Genomic DNA, 14,859 nt, shown 5'->3' on the forward strand with positions numbered 1-14,859 from the left:
GAAGCGCCACTATCAAACAAAGCACAGCTCTTTTGAGCAAAGTTATCCCCTGAAGTCCGAGCTGAGGGCAAAATAACCGAACTGCAAGCACAGTATGACAGGTCTACCCGACTCATCACACATACATTTACAGCCCAGCAACGTGCAAACGAATGTTTGTCAGAAACAAGTACCGTTCTAGGCTCAACAATGAACACCTACATGTCTGCATGAGAATGGCCAAGATTTAAATTACTGGCAAGTCAGCCACATGCCCATGTTTCTCATTAAGAAAAGTAAAAGAAGAAGAATTAAAAGAGAAAAGTTCAAAGAAAAATCCCCCCGCCCTAAAAAGCCACTTGTTTCCTGAAGATGTGGACTTACCTCCTTATTTTAAGAACAAAGAAGAGAAAATGTTAAGTCAATGCTCTGTTTGCACTTTTTAGTTGTTTTCTGAGTTGACTTTTTTACTTGAATTGTAGGCCTTTGATTCCTCAGGTTGGGATCTCTTTCATTTAAGAGAAAAATGAGTTATTCCACTCAGTTTGCACTTTTTTATTTATTTATTTTTATTTATTTTTTCTTTAATCTGAAATAAAGGCCTTGAATTGATTTGATTGGGACCACTTTTATTTATGGTAAAAGAGATAGTTGTACACTCAGTTCATTTCCTGCATTGGATATTAACCATAGATATTGTTGAAACCATATGAAAATGTGGACATAGGAGAAGGCTATAAGACACAAGCCGGACTTCGGTTCGGACCTGGACAGAATTTAACAACTGGACCTCAGTGACTTTTAATTGAACACACCTGGCATATTGTGTATGTTAAACACACCAAATCACATGTTTTGGCTGCACACTTCTATCAAAAAGCCAAATGATACTCAGATAAGTCTGGAGAGAACCATTCTACATTTGACATTGATCATTAAACTTTTTAAATCACAAAAGATTTCAACAAAACTACAGAAAGAAGTTAAGAAAACTGCAGCTTTAGTGGAAAATGTGACAGGATGGTCAAAAACTGCCCCAAAAGGTTAGAAAAGAGGAAGAAAAGGGCCCAGAAGTATGTTTCACACGCAGCTAAAAGGATAAAGCTCCATCTTATTTGGCGGTTAACGGTTAGCATTAGCATTAGCGGGACGTGCTAACTGTGAATAGCAGCTAGGTTATTTGAACTTTTTACTCTCTGCTGCATGTTCTGACTGCCCGTGTCCAGGAGCAGGAATCAAACCAATGACACAGAGCACTTTGAAGACATTTCTGCTAACGTCTGGCCGCTAAATTCATTCTTTTTCTGGACTCACCTGCTTGTAGCTTTCTGTTGCTGTGTTCATAGATCCAGAATGGCTAGATGTCCCGTCCGCGTTGCTGGGCAACGGAGTGGAACGTCCGCAGATGGCCGCCATCTTACCACAGGCAGCTCTCTCCCCGACTACATTGTGTTGATGGTGAAACATTCAAACATTCAAGACATAACTTGCTTAATTCTCAAACGTTTAGGTTATTATAAACATCAAAGTAGTAAGCTAATTATCACACTGCAGACAAAGTCCATATATATATTTTTTTTTAATAAAAACATAAATATTTCACGTTTAGTTGCCCCATGACTCAACTTTATTTATCCCTTAGGATGACTCCCTCAGGGAAATTCAAGTCCCCAGTAGCTCCAAACACACACATAGGATCTCTATAAATCTAAAATACAGTGTAATATAGAATAATTAATATAATATATAATTAAAATATAATTAATATGAAAATTTAAAACAAAGTGTAAAAAAGAATATAGGCTATACAAGATATACAAAGTAAAGAGAGTTAAATCAAATAGGTTATAGCACTATGGTTGAGTTATTGCCCATATTGCACTACACTTGTGTTAATTACACATTGTATGTACATAGTCTGACCATAAATAGATAAGATATTGCACAGTAGTGAATTATTGCACAGATGACTGAATAAATAAAATATGGCACAGGGTCTTTTAGTATGTAAAATAGTGTAAAATTGTTGAGCTTTCTGCGAGATAAGAGTAATAGCGTCAGAGCAGATCACTTAGCGTAACTATGGTTACCTCAGGTTTGACTGTCTCCAGGACATCTCACCCTGTGGTAAGATGGCCGACTTGTGCGGACGTTCTAAACTCAGACGTAACACATCTAGCCATTCTATACACATCTATGGCTATGTTACCAGATGAGCCGAGATGAGCCGAGGCTTCGTAGTGTGTGTGCGGTAACTTCGGATGTATTTGGTGAAGCGTGTATCGTGTCGATGACTATCTGGTGACGTCAGAGGCCTTTGGAACCGGCCGTACCGTGACCTCTCCACTCAGTGTAATCTGTCTGGCTGGAGCCATGAAGTGTCAGCGCATTTAATCAATCACAACTCGCTGAATACAAAACTGATTTTCACAGGATTTTTGTTTCTGCAAACGTGATACATGCAGGCATGATACGGGACACATGATTCAGCGTATTTTAACATTCATAGTAGACTCAGCAGTAATAGAATATTCTGCTCTGTAACATATGTCATGTATGATAGGTGGGTTATTTTGCAAAAGACACCATATATGAAATATAATGCAAACACACACACACACATATATATATATATATATATATATATATATATATATATATATATTATGTATATACATAACCAAATATATAATAGAGAAGCAGAAGCAGATTGTGTACTACTCAGATATTTTATTAAGCTGAAAAATGTAGAAATAATACATTATACATATAAGATAAAACACAATAGACCGAAGTTATATATCAGAAAAGAATTATATCTATATCTACATATGTCTCAGAAGAAATGAAAATCTAAATCAAGATTGATTCAAATTGTCTTCATTAGATTTCTCAGAATCTGCCGGACTACAAACCCTGCAAATGTAGAGCAGAGCGTTTTCCACCAGAGCACCAAACCCAGTGGGAAGATGGCTCATAGACATTCCCTCCTCAAAGCAGCTTCCCACTTCTTCCTCACATCTTTGTCTTTGGGAAACCTTCAAAATAAAAACGGGAGATTCCACAAAGTCCACACAAAAACATTTCAAAAGGAGGTCAAGCTTATTTTCTTCCTTCTTCTGCCTTCACATTTCTAAAGATACTAAATACAGGTGTGAACGCATTCAGATCCGATGGCTCAGACCACATTCAGAGGTGCTCTGTGACACTTGTGTCCACATTCTCAGAACAGTGTGAACACAAATCCATCCTGGGCCACATTGAAGGACCTACTGACCTGACGGGACTCCACACAAGCAGTCCAGGTTCCACCAGGATGTTTTCTGGGAAAAATACATTGTGTAAAAGCAGCGTCCTGAATTCATGTGTGAATGATGATATAGTTGAGTTAGTGAACGTATCAGTGATTTTACAGAAACATCAGTCGACCTGCTGATGTCCTGTTTGTCCAACATTAAATATTCATTCTTACTGTTGCCTTAAAACTTAGATTTTTATAATAAAAGTAAAAAATGTCAAATATTCTAAAATAGAAATCTAATACCTAAATATATTCAGATAAATATGCAATATTTTACAATAAAAAGTAAAAAACATGACTGAGATAAAGAGTAAAAATGAGAGAAAAGATCTGAGACAAAATTTCACCAACTTTGAACTTTAATGAATAAAATAATCAGATAAAAACATGAAAAATGAACATTGTGATAAATAATTAAACAAAAAGTCCCATTTTTGAGATGAAAAATCTATAATTCAATCAATAATTCACCAGGTGAAAATGTCAGAAAGTCAGAATAAAGACAGAATGAGCCAAACAGACTAACAGTGAAACTCTGGCAGGATTCTGATGCTGAACATCAGGAACTTTCAGTCCAAAGCAGATGTTGTGGACTGTTAAAGTCTGTAGAAACAGGACGGTGGCTGCTGGGGGACAAAAAGCTGCTCTGAGTTAAAGAAAGGATGCTGCTGGGCTCTTCTCCTCTCCCTCTCCAGCCGGGAGGAAGAGGTGATCCAAAGTGAGGAGTGTGGCAGCGCCTCCTTTAAACTCTGTGGGCAGGCCCTCATGCTCATGCAAATGTTGTTTGTAAAGGATCATTTCAGTCCTCTGTGTGAGCGTTCAACAGCAACATTCAGCAACATTCTGCATCAGAAAGCAGCTCCAGCCCAGGTGTCCTTTCATCATCTAACAGGAAGTGAAAGTGAAGAAACATCAGGATGAACCCCGGCTGCTCACCAGACTTCTGCTCATTGCAGCAGAATCAGTGAAGATCTGTCAGCAGGTTGGAATCCATCTGGGCTGATGCAGCTCAGTGATTCCTCTCTGATGTCACAGTTTGTCACATGTGCAGCAAACTAACTGCAGCTGACATCAGCTGAATGGGCTCAGCTGAAGTGAGCTGCAGAGAAACACAACCTGCTGATACTCAGTGAGAAGCTCTGACTGGAAACACACAGAAAAACAACATCCTGGAAGAATGGCAGCTTCCATCTTTAAAGGACCGGAAGAGGAAGAAGTTTCCAAGGAATCATTCAGAAGAGTTTCAGACAGAAACTGACTGAGTCCATGAATCTGAAAAGGTGTTTCTGAGTGAAGGAGACAGACATGAACAGACTGAACTATCTGTTCAGCAGGGATTCTCTGACAGGAGGACACTCTGTGTACTCAGCACAGAGACAACCAGGAACCAGGTGAACAGACTGCAAATCCAGGATGCAGAGGTTCTTCAGTGAATGTGGTGCTGAAGGTGTGGAGGTGGATCAGTGTGTCAGAGGAGACTCTGTAGAAGGACAGAGTGCCAGCAGGACGGTCCACATACACTGCTGCTCTGTTACAGACAGAGGAGGAGGAGGAGGAGGAGGAGGAGGAGGAGGAGGAAGAGGAGGAGGAGGAGGAGGAGGAGGAGGAGGAGGAGGAGGAGGAGGAGGAGGAGGAGGAGGAGGAGGAGATGTATGTACTTCTGTTATTGTGCCAGACAGAGTATTTACCTTCATCAGAGCAGAACAGACTCCAGGACTGATCGTTCCCTCCAAACAAACACTCACTGCCTCCTCTCCTGCTGATTCCTCTGTAACTCACTGATATATAAACCTCTCCTCTCCACTCGACCTCCCAGTAACAGCGACCAGTCAGAACATTTCTACACAGCAGCTGAGGATACAGGCCATAAAACCTGCCTGGATGATCAGGATATGACTGAACCTCCACATGTGTCACCTTCCTGTTGCTGTCAGACAGTTTCAGGTCTCTGTTCACTGTGTTTGTGTCGATTGTGAGTTGGCAGGAATCTGATGGAGAGAACAAACACAGTCCAGCTGCAGTTATTGATCCATCATCTGTTGACTTTGATCAATGAGTGATGTGACAGTGTGAAGATGGCTGGATGTCATGAATCAGATGAAGAACACACTCACACTTCCTCAGCCCTGGTGTCAGCCATCGTTCTCCAGCAGGCTCCACCCTGAAAGGAGGAGGGGGGTCAGAGCAGCATCAAACATGGACATTACATGGCTCTCACACACACTGTTCTACACTGAGAAAGGAACAGTCCAACATCTGGACACATCCACTGGAATGGAGCATCTGGAAACTAGAATGAAAGCTGTCTGATCAGCACTGACACCAACAAACTGCTTCTTTCAGCCATCTGCTCCTGATCTGAGCCAGAGCTGCAACCTCTCTTCTTGGATCATTAGAGCTGTTGTTAAAGCTAACAGCACAACAGTGGTGAGTGTGTCAGTACAGCTGCTTTTAATTCATGCTACAGAGCTATCTCAGCTAGAAAACATGGTTAGCTTGTGTCCTCCAGGTTGTTCTCTGCTTCATTCAGTCAGAGTTCCACGTCCTTCATCAGAGACTGATCAGCAGCACAAATGTTCAGAGGAAAGATGGCTAATCCTTTCATATTTTCCTGTTGGAAAGCTGACAGGTGGAAGCACGGCAGACTGACTGATGAGCTACAGCAGCAGGTTACATACACAGGATCCAAAAAGCAACAAGATGCGTCTGTCAGAAACATTCAATCTGCAAACACAAAGCACAGTTAAAGATCCTGAAGGTTCAAATGCTTCTCATTTCCTGAGCTGATCATTAGAGACTGAGGGATGTCAGTGTCTCTGACCCAGGTGATGGAGCAGTGATCACTAACAGCACAAACTCCAGAGGCAGGGCATCTGTGTGCTCCATCAGTCTGATGTCATGTGGAGCTCAGAGGATAGTTGAAGTTTGCTCTGGTGGCTTCATCTCTGAGCTGAAACACATCCAGTTCCACACACTGTTCTCTGAATGTGTTGGAGCTGTCAGAGAGCCGCTCCAGGGGAAGATCCCCATGATCATCAACTCACAGGAGGCACAAAGTGACTCATTTAGTCATCTGTAAAAACACGGGAAAATGTGCACACCTGTACACAAACTCTGAGCCATGTGTACGAGCGTTTAGGACACACAGATGGTGAGGGGGAGTTAGACCTGAGAGTCTCTCATAGAACAAATATTCAGAGCAGCTGTTACTTAAAGCACCAGAACTGTTCCATAGTAAACGTTCAGCTGTAAGAGGCAGAAGCAAACTCAAATCCTGGATCACATTCATCTCATTACTGAGTCAGCGCCATCTCATCATCCAGCTTTGAAAGCCTGACTGCAGAGGAGACGTTGGACTGACACTGGTGGTCAATGTTAGCTGTGAATATACCGAGTCCTTTTCACATCAACCCCGTTAACCGGGCTAACTGATGACACCTTCATCATCCCAACACACACACTCTGCATGGTCCAGGCACCTCCCTCGTGTGTCCTACCGACTGTAAAGGGACAAAGTCTGGACAGAAACCCAGGGACAGCTCTCACAGTCATCCTGACTCATGATGAGTCCATATCAGAACGCAGCGAGCAAAACCTCAGGAGCCTGAAGAAGGAAACAACTTGTGCTTTCATTTCAAATCCTATCAGGGTGAGGGGTTCCACTGACTCACCTTCATTTTGATCAGGTGACTGAAGGAAAACGATGAATGCTGCATTGACACTTGTGTGTGATGTTGCTCAGAGCATTGGCACCAATGAATAACAACATGGATGAAAGAATTCGGATGGAACGAGTGTTCAAATTGCTTCCTTCTGCATATGGACCTTGATGTTCGTCTCATCTAAATTCACTTTCTGGGTCTGTTGCTGTGATCAGGAGCCTCCAATCAGCAGGAGCTGTGCATCAACATGCATGATGTGCTCTGCATCCACCATTTATGGTTAAACCTGGGCGTATGGAGGGAGGGACACAAGTCTAATCCACAGGTGCACATTTCCACGTGGACTGTGATTTATAAAGGGAACTTCACCTGAACATGTGCACACAGTTTTATGAACCTTTGTGCTAAGCTAGGCTAACATGTCCTGGACCCATCTCTGCGAATGAATCAGAGTCAGAGACAAAAAGGATGTTTAAATGACAGACTGTCCCTTTAACATGCAGATACCTGTCCAAACTGAATCAACTCTGACCAACAGACACTTCTCACTGTTGTTCCTGCAGATGTTCTCCTTGGAGAGCTCAAACACCTGCTGTTTCTGTCCAACCAGTGTTTCTGCTGAGCAAAGGAAACAGGCTCCTACATGTGTGATTGTTCATGTAACACTCAGCAGGAAGCAGAAGCACAGGGCTGAGTGCAGCACAGAGAACATGTTCCCTGCTCTGCCTCCTCTGTCAGACACTGTGAGGCTGCAGCAGGCCTCTCCATACCTGAGTTTGTGTGGATCCTTCAGTGCAGCCCTCAGCAGCTTCCCTCCTGAGGCTCCTGGATGGTTGTAGCTCAGGTCCAGCTCTCTCAGATGGGAGGGGTTGGAGGTCACAGCTTCAGCCAGAGAAGCACAGCCTTCCTCTGTGATCAGACAGCCTGACAGGCTGCAGACACAGAGCAACACAGCTGCTGTTAGAACAGATAATAATAATATAATAACAGATGTTACTGCATCACAGAGACTGTATGAAGCTGAAACAGCAGAGAATCCTGACCTGAGAGCTTCCAGCTCACAGTTTGGACTCTTCAGTCCATCAGACAGCTGCTTCACTCCTGAATCCTGCAGGTTGTTGTTACTCAGGTCCAGTTGTGTCAGGCTGGAGGACTGGGAGCTGAGAGCTGAGGACAGAGCTGCACAGCTTCTCTCTGAGAGGTTACAGCCGCTCAGCCTGAGGAGGGAATAATGAGATAAATCTGGGACTTTCTCTCCTATAGAAACAGCAGCAGGATATTCATACACATCCCTCTATATCTGTACTCACACAGCTTTGTTGGAGGCTTTGACCACTGGCAGCAGCCTCAGAAGAGCCTCCTCTGAAGCAGAGTACTTCTTCAGGTCAAACTCATCCAGATGTTTTCCTGATGACAGTAAGATGAAGACCAGAGCTGACCACTGAGCAGGAGACAGTTTATCTGAGGAGAGACTTCCTGAACTCAGGGCCTGTTGGATCTGCTCCACCAGAGAACGATCATTCAGTTCATTCAGACAGTGTAACAGATTGATGCTTCTCTCTGCAGACAGATCCTCACTGATCTTCTCCTTGATGTAACGGACTGTTTTCTGATTGGTCTGTGAGCTACTTCCTGTCTGTGTCAGCAGGCCTCGTAGGAGCCTCTGATTGGTCTGCAGGGAAAGACCCAGGAGGAAGCGGAGGAACAGGTCCAGGTGTCCGTTTGGACTCTCTAAGGCCTTGTTCACAGCACTCTGATGGAGATAATTCAGATTAGGTTTGTTAAATAGTTTTGACCACACAGAGGTTGTTTGTTGCTCCTCCATCAGGTTGAGTCCAGAGCTGATGAAGGTCAGATGCACATGAAGAGCAGCCAGAAACTCCTGAACACTCAGATGGATGAAGCAGAACACCTTCTCCTGGTACAGCCCTCTCTCCTCTCTAAAGATCTGTGTGAACACTCCTGAGTACACTGAGGCTGCTGAGATATTGATGCCACACTCTGTCAGGTCTGACTCATAGAAGATCAGGTTTCCTTTCTGCAGCTGCTCAAAAGCCAGTTTTCCCAGAGACTCAATCATCTTCCTGCTCTCTGGACTCCAGTGTGGATCTGTCGCAGCTCCTCCATCATACTTGAGCTTCTTCACTTTGGCCTGAACCACCAGGAAGTGGATGTACATCTCAGTCAGGGTGCTGGGCAGCTCTGCTCCCTCTCTGGTGTCCAACATATCCTCCAGAACTGTAGCAGTGATCCAGCAGAAGACCGGGATGTGGCACATGATGTGGAGGCTTCGGGATGTCTGGATGTGGGAGATGATCCTGCTGGCCTGCTTCTTTATTCTGAATCTCTTCCTGAAGTACTCCTCCTTCTGTGGGTCAGTGAACCCTCTGACCTCTGTCACCATGCCAACACAGCCAGCAGGGATCTGATTGGCTGCTGCGGGTCGTGTGGTTATCCAGAGGCGAGCAGAGGGAAGCAGCTCCCCCCTGATGAGGTTTGTCAGCAGCACATCCACTGAGGTGGGCTCTGTAGCATCAGCCAGGGGCTCCTTGCTGTGGAAGTCCAGAGGAAGTCGACACTCATCCAGACCGTCAAAGATGAACACGACCTGGAACTGTTCAAAGCTGCAGATTCCTGCTGCTTTGGTCTCAGTAAAGAAGTGATGAACAAGCTCCACCAAGCTGAACTTTCTCTCTCTCAGCACATTCAGCTCTCTGAAAGTGAATGGAAACATGAAGTGGATGTCCTGGTTGGCTTTGCCTTCAGCCCAGTCCAGAGTGAACTTCTGTGTTAAGACTGTTTTCCCAATGCCAGCCACTCCCTTTGTCAGCACTGTTCTGATTGGTTCATCTCTTCCAGGTGGGCCTTTAAAGATGTCTTCCTGTCTGATGGATGTTTCTGCTCTGCCTGCTTTCCTGGATGCTGCTTCAATCTGTCTGACCTCATGTTCATCATTGACCTCTCCGCTCCCTCCCTCTGTGATGTAGAGCTCTGTGTAGATCTGATTCAGAAGGGTTGGCTTTCCTGCTTTAGGAATCCCCTCAAACACACACTGGAACTTCTTCTTCAGAGCACATTTAACTTTACGTCCACAAACTGCAGCAACAAGTTCTGAATGAAGGCAAGAAATAACATCAGTAAACATACATTTCAACCATGTACAGAATGAGTATCTGAACATCTGCTGTTCTGTGTGCTGAGACATCAGTAAATGTGTCATTTATCCAGCAGGTTAAACCTTTAGAGAAATCCTCTTACTGCTCTGCAGACGGTCAGCCAGCTCCTCCTGCTTCATTCTCCTCAGGAAGTGAACTGTGATCTTCACTAATGCCTCTCTGCTGCTCCTCTGCTCTTCATCCTCACCCTCCCTCTGACTCTCTAAGCATTCTGGGTAATCTGGACTCAGAGCCTTCTGCATCTTCTTCAGCTCCTCCTTCACAAAAGTGAGCATGTTGTCCTCCAGCAGCTGGAACAGAAAACTATATGAATGAGCCGATCAGACTGAAACCATGGAGCCAAACATTAGATCCATGTTGGACACACTGACAACCCACTGGTCTACAGAGTGCAGCATGGAGATGGCTGTGAGCAGAACAGATGGGAAAGTAGTTGTTGCTCATGTACAGACCATAAATATGGAGTCCAGCTGTGTTTGATGCTGCTGGGCAGACGGACCACTGGGACCCTCTGAGCTCTGCTGGTCCACTCTGTGGAGGAATCATGAAGAATGAGCTCACATTGTGTCTGTCCACACAGAGAGCAACACAAGCTGAAGCTCCATGAAGGGATGTGTGGGTGTGAGCAGTGGATCAGAGGACTCCCTGGACAACCTGGTTTTCGCTGGAAATCCCAGAGACATCCATTTAAGGTAAACACAAGAAACTTGTGCTAAAGAAAAAAAAATGGACCAGACTCAGTGAATAATTCCCTATAATCCCTATAATACAGATCAGTGAGCAGTGCTGACCAACATGTCATTGGGGTCATCAGGTGGGAACCTCCTTTCATCAGTGTTTCGTCTAGTTGGGCCCACGACACCTCCAGGAGGCTAGACAGTGATCACTGGCGTCCCAGAGTCACTCCCCTAATGCCAGCCAACACTGCTCCTCACACCACAACAACCATCTTTTTTTTTTTCCACAGTCACAAGCTACCCCAGCCTCTCACCAACTGCACACCATTCACAGCGGGGTGGGGATGCAAACCCTGGTCCGGGTAGGGGGTAGAAATAGAAGAGGTAAAGATAAGTAGGAATGGGATTCAAACCCTGGTTCGGGTAGAGGGTAATGAAAGTATAAAGGCTGCCAGAGGTGGAGGCAGGACAAGACACACGAGCAGATTCAGCAGACAAACTCACCTAAACAGTCCTACAATCAATAAAAACATCAGTAAAAACAAAACCATACAGGCCAACTCACCTAAAATGGCCGCCTGGTTTCAAAAGGCTCACATGGGCCACACCCTCCACTTAAATATCTGGAACTTCTTCTTTGCTTCTTCCAAAAGTCTGTTTACACTGAGTGCTCCCCCTGCTGGGCCCCCAGCTGCTATTGCTTCTTCTAATCCAAATCCACTGACTGGACTTTACTGCCTCATCTGACACTTCCTTCACTATTTTCCTCACACTCTGTCCACTTACACCCAGCTCCCTCAGCAATGAGACAACAGACTTTGCAACAAATCCTCTACATCCTACTTCCACTGGACAGATTCTAACCTTCCATCCTCGCTGCTCTGCTTCTGCCCCCAACTCCACATACCTAAGCTTTTTCCTTTCATATGCTTCTGCTACTAATTCCTCCCAAGGAACAGTCAGCTCTATGAAATACACTCTCATTCTACTCCTAGACCACAAGACTATATCAGGCTTTAGATTTGTACCACCTCCATCAGTGTTGGTGGGAAACATCCAACACACACCGCTTCACATATGAACAGAGAAATGGATGTGAAGCAGAGCTGAGCTCACATTAAACACATGTTGGAGTAAAAACTGTTCAAACTGACTCATTTTACTCTGTTACAGCATTTACACTCAGCTCACCTCTGAGGGGACGGATGTTGGGCTGATTTGAAGTCATTACGCTGACCCATCGACCAGTCGCTCTGCATGGACACACAGCTGGGTCCAGATCCAGATCCAGGCCCAGGTCCGGGTCCAGGTCCAGGTCCGGGTCCGGGTCCAGGTCCAGGTCCAGGTCCAGGTCCAGGTCCAGGTCCAGGTTCAGGTCTGGGTCTGGGTCTGGGTCTGAGTCTCTTAAGGATCCTGACAGAAAAACACTTGTTTTCTTCAAACTAAAGTATCAGTGATAGTGTTTGAGTCTGCAGTGAGACGGCCTGTCAGAGAGTCAGTGTGGCTGCTGTGGAACAATGTTACAGCTCCCCCTGGTGGCAGCTCTGTGATCTTACAGAGCTCAATGCTGATAAACACACACACTCTGAGGCTTTTAACCCTCAGATTCAGACCAATCACCAGCGACCCTCAGCTGCTGCATTTTACTCTGTTACAGCATTTACACTCAGCTCACCTCTGAGGGGACGGATGTGGGTCTGATTTGAAGTCAAAAGGATGATCCATTGACCGGTCGCTCTTAAGGGACACACAGCTGGGTTCAGGTTCTGGTCCAGGTTCAGGTTCAGGTTCTGGTTCTGGTTCCTGGTGGATCCTGATGGAAAAAAAAACACTTTTCAGCCTTTATGCATGATATACTTAATAACCTCTAAACCAATGACCTGATGCTAACTTACTCTGCTTTCGAGGCCTGTAAGCTGAAAAGTGGGAGATCCTTCTGCAAGTGGCTCTGTGAGGACCCCCTCCTGGGTCCAGGTCTCTGTCCCTTCCTGTGAATAAAGGTGGTTTGGTGCTGTGAGCGCTGAGCTGGGACATGGAGGAGAGTCATGGACAGTTAGAGATGGTCACCTCACCTCTGAGCTTTGCTCTGGCTCTCATGTTCCCCACACAGAGAGGTTTCAGTGTCCTCACTCTGATCCATGCTGCTGAACTCACAGCAGCTCACACACACTTTCTACCTTCTTCTGCAGAGGAAACACACATCATTCATCTGCACAGCAGCTCACACACACTTTCTACCTTCTTCTGCAGAGGAAACACACATCATTCATCTGCACAGCAGCTCACACACACTTTCTACCTTCTTCTGCAGAGGAAACACACATCATTCATCTGCACAGCAGCTCACACACACTTTCTACCTTCTTCTACAGAGGAAACACACATCATTCATCTGCACAGCAGCTCACATCCTCCTCTCCATCATTTATGTAAAAAGATCAGCTCCTCCTCTGATTGGCTCAGATTCTCTGTTCCACATCACTTTCAGTTGAATCATTATTGTCATTAAATGTGTTTCTCAGCAAAGTGATGCTATAGAATAAAGCAGATATTTTAAATGAATACATGCAATAAAAGGTCAAAATTAAACAGAAAACTTTTCAAAACTCCAGTTCCAGTAATTTGACTCTTCATTCAGAGAAACTTATATCAGAGACGCCACTAAAACCTGTTTTTGGGTGATGTTTTCAAAAGAAAAGTATAAAAAAACTCTAAGATACTTGAAAAGGTCACAAGAAAAACAATCACTTTCAGCTAATCTCCAGATAAATGACGTGTTGTTGCAGCTCTAATTTAGCGACACATGAAGCAGATGTAAAACATGCTGGAATTTAAGTTTGTTTGTGGGATAAAGAGACATTTTTATTCAGTGAAGACGGGAAACTGAACACAGAGAAACAAGGAAAAACTGGCCTGACCTGTACCGACTGTGCTGGAACATGGAGGTGGTTATGATCAAGCTGATGGAATTTAAAAACCTTGAAAAACCTGTCTGACTCACTGAGTTACACAACGAGAAAACCACACCTCCATCCAGAGTGTTACCTTTAGTCTTTAAGAGAAAAACAGCAGAGTTTCTGTGTCTGACTTCAGTGGAAGAAACCGCAGTTATCCCCACAAATTAAAACACAATGGGATTTATTTTGGCAATAAAACAATAAATAATATGCTTCTAATCAACAACAATGGAAATGATAATCATGCAGATTTTTCTTCAAAGTTCTTCGAGTGACAAACTGGACCTGAAATAAGAAGTGAACATGTTCCCCAAACATTACAGAGCAGAAACAAACAGGAAGGTTACTGAAGACAAAGTCCAAACTCACAGTTTGTTCAAGCCAAGTGTTGAAGCTGACGCTCCGCTCCACAGACACAGGTGAGCTGCTTCCTGGAATCAGTCAGAGCTCCACCCCTGATGGGGCAGGACAGGTAGGAGGGGGGGCAGCAACAGGATCCCACTTCATTTCATCTGAGTTTAACAGCAGCTTGTAACCTGGTTGGGTTTGTTTTAAAATGAATAACCTTCATCAGTCTTACTCTCACTCCTGACTCCTATCAGCCATCATCTGCTTATTTCCTCCATCATGTCCTCACTGAGGAGTTATCTCATATTAGGCAGGGATCCCAGTGGAGGTCAAAATGGTAACTGAGCATCTAACAGCCAGTCTGGGCCTGGGAGGCATCCTGCTTTGGTATCAGGTAGACTGCTCATGTTGGCTCTGAGGCAACAATCAGATGGAGGAGGGAACATGCTCATTAATATCGCTGATGTTGGAAAGAAAGAGAGCATTTTCTTTCCATCTGAGCAGGACTGAAACAGATGACCTGCCTGAACACACATACAAATGTATACATGTACATTTATAAATGACAAACATGTCCATCCATCCATTTTCTATACCCACTTATTCTAATTCAGAGTCTCGGGGGGCTGGAGCCTATCCCAGCCGTCATTGGGCGAGATACATATTATTATATTAGATATTGGGCGGGTACACCTGGACAGGTCACCTGTCCATCATGTGGGAGAGCAAAGCCGTGACACTTGTCCTAATTACACAGTG

At 44.5% G+C, this 14,859-nt stretch overlaps 1 protein-coding gene across 1 annotated transcript; it reads right to left on the reverse strand.

Moving 5' to 3' along the window:
- Nucleotides 1-3,712: 3,712 nt before the first annotated feature.
- Nucleotides 3,713-14,709, reverse strand: LOC142384916 (protein NLRC3-like). The gene is made up of 10 exons (XM_075471221.1): nucleotides 14,122-14,709; nucleotides 12,868-12,978; nucleotides 12,691-12,783; nucleotides 12,471-12,608; nucleotides 10,571-10,649; nucleotides 10,201-10,408; nucleotides 8,253-10,053; nucleotides 7,713-8,159; nucleotides 5,395-5,441; nucleotides 3,713-5,268 (listed from the first exon to the last, which is right to left on the reverse strand). The coding sequence occupies exons 2-10, from the start codon at nucleotides 12,933-12,935 to the stop codon at nucleotides 4,646-4,648; spliced, it is 3,504 nt and encodes a 1,167-aa protein (XP_075327336.1). The 5' UTR covers nucleotides 12,936-12,978; nucleotides 14,122-14,709; the 3' UTR covers nucleotides 3,713-4,645.
- Between the last annotated feature and the right edge of the window lie 150 nt (nucleotides 14,710-14,859).

Source organism: Odontesthes bonariensis, chromosome 7 (genome assembly GCF_027942865.1).
Source record: "Odontesthes bonariensis isolate fOdoBon6 chromosome 7, fOdoBon6.hap1, whole genome shotgun sequence".
Classification (NCBI taxonomy): domain Eukaryota; kingdom Metazoa; phylum Chordata; class Actinopteri; order Atheriniformes; family Atherinopsidae; genus Odontesthes; species Odontesthes bonariensis.